We start from the raw sequence: 11,945 nt of genomic DNA on the forward strand, positions 1-11,945 counted from the left end.
TCCTTGTAATTACCAGGGTCATAAAACAGGACTGTCAGTCTTACTCAAGTGGGGCAGGATGCCAAATCATCAGTTTGTGCTGTGGTTACTGTTGCAGCATCTTAACATGATGCTTTGGTCACGCTGGGGAAAACAGTGGGTGGAGACTGAAGCATATCCAAATTACTGCAGCAGTGTGCAGTGAACTTGTGACCTCGTTGCCTTTGAAAAGGTCACTTCAAAGAAAGGGACCAGGTCTCCAACCGCTCACAATCAGCTGCCATCTTCAAAGCCTCTTTGGTGTGTCGATATGGTGATAAACTGATGGAGTCAAGTTACATGCAATCTGTTTGTGATAATATAGAGATCAACTGTGATAAATCAGCGAAAATCACAAATCTGTTGCTATCTACTTGTACAGAAATTTGCATTCACTACTTTCTTTCTGCAGAACGGTGACTTAACTGCAAAATGACACATCGGTAACCGTGTTCTTATATAGGAACATAACCAGAATACGACTAGATGGCAACCTGTTACAAAGAGATGTGTTGTAGCCAAGTTGCGCTCATCAGCACAGACTATTTCAGATTGATTGCAACGTGCTGGCAGTCTGTTTGCATTTATAAATCAGCTCTGGTGTCCACGCTCAATGCTTGGTCAGCTCATAAAGTCTTCCATCTCTGTTTACCAAGATGTTGCCTCTCGCTGTTTTATTTTTTATTTTTTGTTTGTTTTTTTACTTTATTTTTTTTACTTATTTATTTTTTTTTTGTATGTGTCAAGCACTATTTGCCCTGCTGTCTTGGATTTCTTTTTAAACTGGGATTCCAGACTGAATAAAAGCTAAAATGTAAAACTGAAGAAAACACCTCTAATGGATGGTTTATGCTTTCATCTGCCAATCAGCTTCTCATCAAACAATAGTCTTCCAGTGAGAGCGGCAGCAACAATGGGAGGAAGGGACCAGACTCTGCATTGTTTACTCTCCTCTCACTCGCGGGGCATCCAGAAAATCTCGCTCTCTCTGTCCTGCAGTGGCCCTGGCCAGATTGTATTTGGTATTATTCCCAGCTGAATGTTGGGTTCACTGAGGCTACGTGGATCAAACGAGTAACAGATAGAATGAATTTAGTGTTGTGCAAAACACTGACAGTGTTTTACTGGCTGAGGATCTAATTTGCTTCTGTACACAGAGTGAGCAGGAGCTGCATCTTCATCCAACCATCAACAGCAAGTCATCCGGTCCCATATCGATTTTTCACAACAGTAGCCCCCCGCCCCCACCTGTCATCCCATCAGGAGCTCAACAGATTTATTGCCACTTTTACAAGAAAAGCAAGGAAATGACAAACAGAGCCAAGCCCACCGGCTCTGACGGGCCACGAACACTATGGACACTATGGTGCAGCAAGGCTTCACTGCTTAACTAGCACTAGCAGTTTCAAGCTGTCGTCCCCCCAGATCCTTTAAGGCCATCACCATTATTCTAGCTTGAAAGAGAAAAACCACTTCAATTGGAGCAAATTTGCAGGCTTCCTGCAACAGCGAGTGAAATTAGTCAATCATAGTCAACCATATGTTGACTGTGAAGCGCGATTTCTCAGCTTTCAGAAACAATTAAAATTTTTCCAATAGGACAAATCGTTGTCTAATTATAGTAATGCAAAGTGCGCTTGCACCCACATGTTGATGATGATATTCTCGGTATTAAAGATGTGATGTGTGAATTAGTGCATGTGGGATTTGAAATGTGAACAGTGAAACTATAAATCCAGTTTAACACTGGTGCGCCTCAAGGCTGCGTACTGAGACCCCTCCTGTACTCGTTTATGTATTCATTTATGTTCCACTTCAGAGACTCACCAATTCCAGCTGAGTATGACACCACAGTGACAGAATAGCTCTCAGATAACAGGTTCAGCTGAGACAATAACCTATCTGTTAAACACCCGGAAGGCCGAGGTACTTATCAGGGAGGAAGTGGTGGACACACTTCGCTCTTTATCAGTCAACATCAGTTAAAGGCAGATGGCTGCCCTTGAGCCTCACTGAAGTTTCTTCCAGTTAACAAGGAGTTTCTCCTCCACGCTCTTGCTGTGCACTTACTCAAAAAGTTGTTAGGTTTCTGTAGTGTGTTAAGGTCTTGTACAATGAAATGCTATTTTCAGCTGCTCCTTTATTTACAAGGGGTCACCACAGCGGGTAGCTCCACATGTTTCATTTGACATTTTTTGTTTGTTTGTTTGTTTCTTTTACATTGGACACCCTTCTTGATGCAACCCCAAATAGATTTGTTTCTCCGCCCAGGATCAAACTGGGAATCTTTTGTTTGTTAGGCATCTTATACAGTAATGGGGTCAAATATTTGACCAGTCAAATTTAAGGCTTGGCAAAATTCCATGAACAGTATCCTATTGCTTTGTCACCACACCTTGCTGTTTGTGCTGGGTTCACTGAGTAAGCAGGTAAAAGGGCTTCAGACAGTAACAGAAAGACAGTGAATGACTTTCTCTCTGAGTGATTATTTTGCGTGTAAAAGTGGCTGAAATCACCACACAGCTGCACATTGTTCACAAAGCTTTGATTGTTTGCTGTTTATTATCACAAACAATCCGACAGCCCAGCTATAAATCATGTTGTGATTTAGCACCTTATAAATTGAATTAATAACTTTAACACATGAAACTGAGGGGTGAGGTGAGCTGGCAATCCGGCTATATTCAGATTATTTCTTGACCTTTTTACCAGAACGTGATTATACACTAACAGAGCTGTAAAAATGTAGATGAGTTTGTTTGGAAAGCTACACTGATGAATATATTCAAAATGCTGAATATGGAGATATTTGAGCTCCACTGAGAGGTCCAGTCTTCACTGTAATTGGCTGTTGGTGGTCACAGCAGGCAAATCTGTGGGTGCGTGTGTTAACGTGACCTTCCACCTCTGTCTCTGTTCTCCCAGATGGGGTCTTTGTTATCTAAGGGCCTGTGAGCACCCCCACCCTCTGAGCTCTGTGGGGGCTCCACCCTCTACCTTCTCTTTCCGTTCTGTGTTTTCAGATGGCACAACAAGGTCACTCTTGCCCCTGTATTGTATAACCCTTTTAAAGTTCACGTACTAAAACACATAGATGCCTTGACCCATTTCCTAAAAATACCAAGAGGGCCTTTCTGTTTTGTTTTATTTATTTATTTATTTTGTTGTTTTTATCTTGTGTTTGAAACCAGATTTTTAACAGTCTGCTTCTACAATACTGATGAGGAAAACTAGCTGTCTCCAGATTCTCAAAACAGGATGATTTGTTGCTTTTACTGATATTTTTATGAACTAAAAGATTAATCAATAATGAAAATAATCTTTAACTGAAGGTCTAGATTTGTGACCATTTTGGATCTGGATCTGGATCTGGTGCTTCTGTTACTTAATGGCCATTTTAATTAATGCTACACCTCCATCCTTACTTCTAAGTGTGAAGGCTGTAAAGGATGTCCGTCACACATTCAAATGCATTTCATTGCAAATAATGACTAAATGGAACCAAAATGGAAGCTGTTCTGTGGTGGATGTTGTTCTATTTATAAATAAAGCTTGGATTGTGGATCAGGAGGTAGAGCAGGTCATTTCGCAGTAAGACTGTGGAGGAGATCTCCACCTCCTCCACTGTTTTCATGTTGACGTGTCCTTGGGCAAACCTGCCCCCAATGTGACCATGTTTGAAATAGGAAATGTATAAATGTGTTTGTGCGGGGGGGGGGGGGGGGGGGCTGGAGCTTACCACATTTCTAAATTAAGCTGTAGCAGCGAAATAAATATAAGAGCAGTTATCTGGGATTTAAAGTAACATACAGTGCTGTGAAGAAGTATTTCTGATTTCTTACTTTTTTGCATATTTGTCACACTTGCATGTTTCAGATCATCAAACATATTTTAATATTAGACAAAGATAACCTGAGTAAATATAAAAAGCAGTTTTTAAACGATGATTTGATTTATTTAGGGGGAAAAAAAGTTATTCAAACCTACCTGGCCTTGTGTGGGGAATCCCCCCCCCTTGTTAAATAACAAATTATCTGTGATTTACCACATTTTTTTTGGAAAGCTGAGTCTAATTTCACCAGCCACTGCTAGACCTGTTGAATCAAGAAATCACTTAAATAGATCCTGTCAAAGCGAAGTAGGCTGAAAGATCTCGAAAAGCAACACATAATGCTGCAATCTAAACAAACAGATGAGAAACGGTCACTGACATCTGTCAGTCTGGAAAGGGTTACAAAGCATTTTCTAAGGCTTTGAACAAGACTGGGTAAAAATGTCATCCATGGGAGACTTCCAAGAAGAAAACCACTGCTGACCAAAAGAGCACAAAGGGTCTGACGAGACAAAAGTTTAACCTTTTAATAATAATAATAATAATAATGCATTAGACTTATATAGCGCTTTTCAAGGTACTCAAAGACACTTTTGGAAAATTTGATCCTGTCACACTTAGTATAAACCTAACACATCATTTCATAAAAACAACATCAGAGCAGCAGTCAAACATGGTGGTGGCAGTGTGATGGTGTGGGTTTGCTTATCTGCTTCAGGACCTGGACAGCTTGCTGTAATTGATGGAACCATGAATTCTGCTCTCTACCAGAAAATCCTGATGGAGAATATCTGGCCATCAGTTTGTGGCCTGAAGCTCAAGCACACTTGAGTTATGCAGTAGGACAATGATCCAAAACTCATTGTCCTACCACCAAAAGTCTGCCTCTGAGTGGCTCAGAAAAACAAAATGAAGGTTTTGGAGTGGCCTAGTCAAAGTCTGGACTTAAATCCGATTGACATGCTTTGGCATGAACTGAAACAGGTCATTCATGCTCAAACCCTCCAATGTGGCAATTACTTTGTCACACAGGACCAAGTAGCTTTTTTACTAAATAATAGGGGTGGGACTTCAACGTGTTAATTTCGATTAATTAATTACAGGGGAAAATAAAGAATTAAAAATTTTAACGCATTTTAATCGCACTTTGCACCGTGGAACGTTTCTCAGTGCACGAGTTCCAGGCATACAGATTATATTGGACAATGTGGAAAAGCAGCTGGTTAAACGGAGAACGAACTTTTGCTCCTTTTTGAGGTTTAATTGTAAGTCTTTAATTCAAAATAAGCAAAACAAGCATAACACATTTCAACATCAAGGAATACAGCTGAGCTAATGATTAATTTCCAACTATATTAAGTGAGACATTAATGTTGACTAAAACTATCCAGTTATGATGCTTAACTTTAATTTATAGGAGTTTGCTTATCACAGGAGCACTTCCACCCTTCGTCGGTCTGTGTAGTAGAAGTTTAAGCTTATGTGCATTGATTCATTCATCAACCAAACTTAAATTAATATTTCTCATGTTAAATTTTTTAATGTGATTAAAATGCGATTTATTTTGATTAATTAATTACAAAGCTCCTAATTAGTTAGATTAATTTTTTGGATGTCAAAATTTCAGTTTGATATTTATTTTAAGGCTGAATATTCTCATTGTCAGTACTGTTGTTAATGCTGTTTGCTTGATTAATTGATATATTGTTTGAGCTGTCATTATAATAATAAATAAAATGTCCATCACAGTTGTCTAAAGCCCAAGCTGATCTCTTCAAATCCAACAGCCAAAGATGTACAGTTAATAACAACACAGCAGCAAATGGCATTAAGAAGCTAAAAAAAAAAAAAAAGATTAAATTCATCACCACAATACTTACTAAATAATTTAGTCACAAATCACTTATAATTTATTCATGTGGTTGTTTCAGCTCTAGTTGTGGTGGTGACAGAAATTAGATGCTGACAGGAAGTATTTAAATCTTCCCTCTCCCCCTGCAGAGCCTCTCCTGTGTCCAGTGAGGAGCTGTTGGTCAGCTGTGGCTTCCTGCTCTGCAAGGGTCTGGTGTCCCACATGGATTTGGTCTCCATCCATCTCTCCTCCAGCCCCCGCCTCTTCTCCTTCCTCTCTTTGGCCTGGGGCTTTGTAGCGGACGTTGACATAGAGAGCGAGAAGTACCGTCACTTTGGTGCCGTCCGGTTCACCATTGGCACGTTGGTGCGGCTGGCCTCTCTTCGCGTCTACAAGGGCAGGCTGGCTTACCTACCTGCCACCAAGGACCACAACAATGAGGAGGATATGAGAAGTAACACAACAATACCCTGCAAAAATCTGCGCTCTGCCCTGACTCCGCCCTCAGTCCCATGTCTGCTGTCCAGAGACTCTTCCTGCGACAACACCCGCCACAACTCCTGCCACTCCAACAACTCCCTCAAAGTGAGGCGGATTGAGAGCACGCCTTCCCGAAGTGCCACCAAAGCACTCCCTGGCCCGACTGACTCACTGCTGCCACCTCTGGATCAGCCGCCGCCCAGTGACTGGGTGGTGGTGCAGGAGGAAGACTTTGTCCTCGTGCTGGCCATGTACCAGTCCCACCTGGCGGAGGATCTCCTGGCAGCACCGGAGGCCACCTTGGACGACGGTGTCATTCATCTTTTTTACGTCAGAGCGGGAATATCACCCACTGCACTGCTGAGGCTGTTTCTAGCTATGGAGAGGGGTGCACATCTGACTACAAACTGCCAACATTTGGTGTACACTAAGGTGCGGGCTCTCAGGCTAGAGCCGTACTCATCAAAAGGGATAATAACAGTAGATGGAGAGGTGGTGGAGTATGGCCCGGTGCAGGCTGAGGTGCACAGAGGCCTGTCAAGGTTAATCACCGGATGAACCAAAGAAACTCCACTGCCCACTTTCATGTCTGCTGTTTGACGGCGTTTAACAATAAACACATTTGATTTGTCAGATTAGAAACTGTGCAGCTGCAGGAGCAACGCAGTGGATTTACAACTCCTGATGCTGTGATGGAGGATGAGTTATTACATCATGATGCCATGAATCAAGTGGTCAGTATTAGATAGATAAATAAATAAATAATCAAATAAAACCAAAATATATCTGTAAATTACACTAAAGACTTTCAAATTTAGCTTAATATTTTTATTATTACACATTATTCTTTTCACAATAAGAGCATTTAGTACATATTTTTATCTGTAAATCAAAACAGACTGGCTGAGTCAGTTCGGTTGTTTTAAAGTTGACTTATTTGGCTCATTTTACACTCTATATTTTTATTTTTGGACTCTGGAGTAACTTTAGTGGCTGCGTGTAGTGGTTTACACATTTGCCTAACAAGCAAAAGATTCCCAATTTAGTCCGGGGGGAGACACAAATCCCTCTGGGGTTGCATAAGGAAGAGCATCCATTGTAAAAATCTGCCAAATCAAACAGGTGGAGCCACCTGCATTACTGTTTAAAAAATAACAAAGAACACCTCAAAAAGATCTGATGTAACAATCTATTGTTGTGAAAAGATGGATGATGTAATTTAGAAATATTAGGCATCGTTATATTTTTAATTCAGATTATTTAATTTCACTATTAATTTAATACTGAACACTCTGTAGCCACGATTGTGTGAACTGAATATGTTCCTGCCTCACTTGAGCTAAAACACAAACACACCCGCATGTTTCATCATCTCGTGATCAAGCATTCAGACTCCACAGAAAGTCAATCCGTCGCCATCTTTCGCCTCCGTCCGGCGTCTCGTCCGCAGCTGCACAGAGAGCGATGTTTGTCTGCGCTGCAGTGAACACATCAGCCAGAATTACAGCATCTTATGCAACAACAGAGGATTAGATTTCTTTGGCCTTTATGGCTTCACTGCAGTACAGTGTGTTTGTGTGTGAGACAGAAAACACAAACATCCATTTACGGCTGAAAGTCTTAAATTAAAGCCTTTATGGATGTGGCCTTCGGGATGAAAGGTGCTGGTCTGCATTACTGAGTGATGCAAAGGCAGGAAAACGTCTGTTACTTCATATTATCTCAAAATGAAACCCGGCAAAGCACATTGTATAAATAATCATTAGAACTATTTATATTTAATTTACTATTTATTTTTATCATATATCAAAGCTACTCAGGGTGCTTCTGCACCTTGTCCAGCGTGCCTGGTTTCTGACCAGAGGCTGTGGTGTCGTTTCAGTTGGAGCACCCAAACAGTTTTGCCTTAAAATCTCGTCGGCTTGATCCTGTTTCATGAAAGCACTAAATGGTAATTTCACACGTGGCTGTCACTCAGCAACTGCAGATATTTGCAGATTCAGTACCTCTCCAGTTCTCACACATGGGTGACCACCGTGGTGTTTCCATTGCTACCCTCGTGTTGCATACTGCAGAGTTTGTTAAGTGGACCCTGAGATTTCTAAACCAACCATGTTAAATTCTGCAAGCAGAATCATATCATATCTACATCCTCCTTTTACCTGATGCTGGTGATGTAGTCATGATAGACTGTAAATTAAAAAGGGAAGTAGCCACTTTGAATTCACGTCTTGGTTTGTGAAGCCCTATTTTGAGGCTTCAGCATTATGTCCACTGCCTAGTTGCTTTTTTGGAGTTGGAATTCAGCGTTTTTAGATCCTTACAGCTGATTTCCCAGTCTACGAAATCTCTGAAAATCTCATTTAAAAAACTCTGTAGTCCAGGATTAGGAATAATCCATGCCTGGGAAACTAACAGTAGCAAACTTGGTTAGCGTAGAGACCAATCAGCAACCCTGAGACAACCTCCGGTTGCTAAAGAAAAATGTGTATTCCCCAGCCAGTTGGTGAGTGTTTGCTAGAGGTTGCTAGTTGTAGCCAGGTGAAATCTGTCACAAAGAGGATGCTTTGAATACTAACAGATTGTCACAGTCGATGGTAGTTTGCATGGAAGTTGCCAACTTATCTGCAAACACTTGCAGACTACTTGCCGAGCGGGAGTGAAACTGTGAAAAGTGCAACAGAAATCAGAAACTGAGATTGTCTTCAAAGTAAAAGTTGTCTTACTGCTGCAACCTAAGGCAAATGATCTCTGTTCCCAGTTTGTGTTGCACTTTTCACAGTAGCTGGTAAGTGTGAAACGTGATTCTAGGCTTGCATGCTAAATCTATGAACTGTACAAGTGAATCAACTAAATTTAAGCCTTAATAAAGTTTAAATGAGTTAGTTATTTAAAAAAATCACTCCTCCTAGAATTTTCTTAAAGGGATGAATTGGCTTCAGGCAGCCAATTAGAAAAACTGTTTTTGGCATCATTTTTCAGACATGGAGGCTGCAGCTTGGCATCAATAGATCCTAATTTCTATGTGGTCTTAACCCTCTGAGGACTAAGTAATCAAATGTGATAAGCTTATGTTTTGGAAAGGTGAAATGGACTTTTTTGGGGAAAAAATGTAAATGGCTTTTAATGTGTAGAATGATTATTTTATTTACTCCCTGATTGGCCATTTTACTAAAATAAAAATACATATTCTGATATCCTGGGGTTAGAGTTAGGGTTAGAAGCCGCAGAAGCAGAGCAAAAATATCATGAATGTAAAGGAATAATCCACCTTAAAACACAGTTAACGAGCGGTCACACCCACAAAAATCTGACATAGCTTTACCAGTTTCACGTTCATGTTTTCCTCGTGACTCAGATTTCTTTGGTAAGATATTTTCATAACCGCAACAGGAAAACATCACTGGAGGAAAATTGGTTAGAGGTTCCACATCTATTTATTTCAACAGGCTCAGATTGCTGTGCTTCCACCTTCACTGACAACAGTTGTTATTTATTTATTTATTAAAAATCACGACTGTTTCTGCTGGAGAAAACGGCTCCAGTGAAAAATGTTCACAGGGACATTTTGCGTGGATATGAATTGTGATTGAGCCAGATTTGGATTTTACTCACTACAAACAAAACTCCCCCGGCTGTGCCGTTGTGGTCGAGGCCTGACGTTAAAGCTGTAGAGCTTTTCACTGTTTGCTGTTTTTTTTTTTTTCCTCTCTTCACCTGTTCACCACTGAGGTGACAAAGAGGGTGGTGCTCGAAAACTGCTACACACCTACGAGTGTTTAAGTGCTTGCTGGTGGATTTTCTCCTTCAAACAGCTGCGGCTCCTGCTTCGTCCTGCAGCTCTGCTCCTCATCATTTGATTTATGTTTGTGTGTGTGTGTGTGTGGGGAGGGGGGGGGGGGGGGGGCAGCTTCTTGCTGCTCCTTCCTTCTTTTTCCTCCCTCTCTGCCATCCCACCATCCTCATCATAGTACCCATCTTTTTCTGCTGCTGCTTCTTTCATCTATTTGTTGCTTTTGGTACTACTGCAGAGTAGTCACAGCACACACACACACACACACACACACACACAGTGGCAGATTTGTCATCACCGAGGTGTCCTTAGCTTATAACACGCAGAAGAAAAGGCTGCAGATTTTAACATGTTCGTGAACACTGAGGAGCCTTAAACAGGGGTTTGAGGTGGAGGGTGAAGCTTGTTAAACTGAGTGTAGGGAGTGGGCAGAGAGGAAGAGGAGGAGATATTGACTTGCTAAATGCTGCATGAGGTGGGCGGCGTTGTGTTCCTTCCCCCTCACCCTGGGAAATCACTGGGGAACATTAGCAAACTGTCCCAATGCAGTGAGACAGAGGAGCATGTGTTTCACTTGAACCTGGGAGGGAGGGGAGAGGACGGCTCACGTCGACATGATTTTAAGTCCAAATAAGAAAAGTTCTGAAGCTTTGATGTGCCTACAGAGTCGCAGTAAACATGCAGATATTTCCATGTTTTATTCAACACACCAATGACTGTTTGACACTGCAAATGCTGTTAAGTTAAAGACCAAAATTTATTTCCTTTTCTGTGTTTTTTTGCACAGCACATGCTTGTTGGCAATGCCATGTAAAGGCCTTCATGGGACATCGTTTAACTCATTCATGGGCACTAAAATTTCCTAAATTCTGTTTATTTTTTATGAAAGACTTGCCAGCAGGGGTTCAGCTGAAAGAGCAGCAAGCACATGAAAAGGACAGCAGCTGAAAACCTGCTCAGTCCATTTTCTCAGCTGGGGGACGAATGTTGTCTGGACCTGCTGACTGAAGGTTCCCAGTCACGCTTAACCTGAGAGCAGAGATTGTTGCATTTGAAAACAGTGCAGATGTGTGTTTAATTATCTGTCAATGTGATTAAATTAACCAGGAAAATAAACGCACTACAGTGCTACCATGTACATCTTTTTTTTTTTCTCCAATGCAGAGTCAAATGTTTTGTGTCCTGTATTTGTTTCATGTGCCTTGATTGTGCTGCCTCCCAGTGGCTTGAGTGTGGCAGTGCAGTTTTTTTTTTTTTTAACCTCTGACACATTTGGAGACACTGATGAAGATATTTTATGAAAACAAAAAATATGTGAGAAACAGAATAGTTCTGACACATCTTGACATCAAGCCTGTTAAATAATCAGTTGAATAATCAGAGTTAAATCAGGAGATGAAGGACCTGATTTAGGAGAAAACTGATGATTTGCTGTTTGTGTCTATCTGCTGCTTCTGAACTGTTGTATTCTTGTGTGTTTTAAAGTTTATGGTGAAGGGAAAACTAGTTTTTATTTTATTTCATTTTTCTGTCACAGATTGAATGATTCTTTATTCTAAGAGAGATCTATTTTTCCATTTAGACAAATGTCTGTGCATTTTCTAAACTAATCTAATCATTCTACTGATGTGCTTTTGATTGAAAAATTAAATTCAAGTATGACCAAAAACACTGAGTTTTTTTTTTATGAAATGCTGGCTGCATTTGGATTTTAAAAAACTCACTGAGCTTGATGAAGGTACAAGAAGTCATTCTTTGTCCTCTGTCATTCTGTCAGGATGAGAACTCAGTTTCTCCAAAGATCAGATTTTTAACCCTGCAGAAAGGTTTGCCTGCACATCTCATTTTATATGTAGGTCAGGCTCAGGATGACTGGGGGAGGGGCAACAGTAATTACCTCCACATGGCCTAAATAGAAAAGAGGACGTTCACTCCATCACCTGCACAAGGACGGTAAATTAAAAAAATAG

The 11,945-nt window shown here is 40.8% G+C and overlaps 1 protein-coding gene across 1 annotated transcript in view; it reads left to right on the plus strand.

Annotated features, from left to right (window-relative positions):
* The window catches only part of LOC115778662 (sphingosine kinase 1-like), a 47,475-nt gene extending 35,886 nt beyond the window's left edge, over positions 1-11,589 (plus strand). Inside the window, exon 5 of the mRNA XM_030726868.1 lies at positions 5,852-11,589. Coding sequence (XP_030582728.1) covers positions 5,852-6,740 — 889 coding nt within the window. The 3' untranslated portion in view covers positions 6,741-11,589. The remainder of the gene's footprint in view (positions 1-5,851) is intronic.
* The last annotated feature ends 356 nt before the right edge of the window (positions 11,590-11,945 follow it).

The sequence above is a fragment of the Archocentrus centrarchus genome, chromosome 1, assembly GCF_007364275.1.
Source record: "Archocentrus centrarchus isolate MPI-CPG fArcCen1 chromosome 1, fArcCen1, whole genome shotgun sequence".
Classification (NCBI taxonomy): domain Eukaryota; kingdom Metazoa; phylum Chordata; class Actinopteri; order Cichliformes; family Cichlidae; genus Archocentrus; species Archocentrus centrarchus.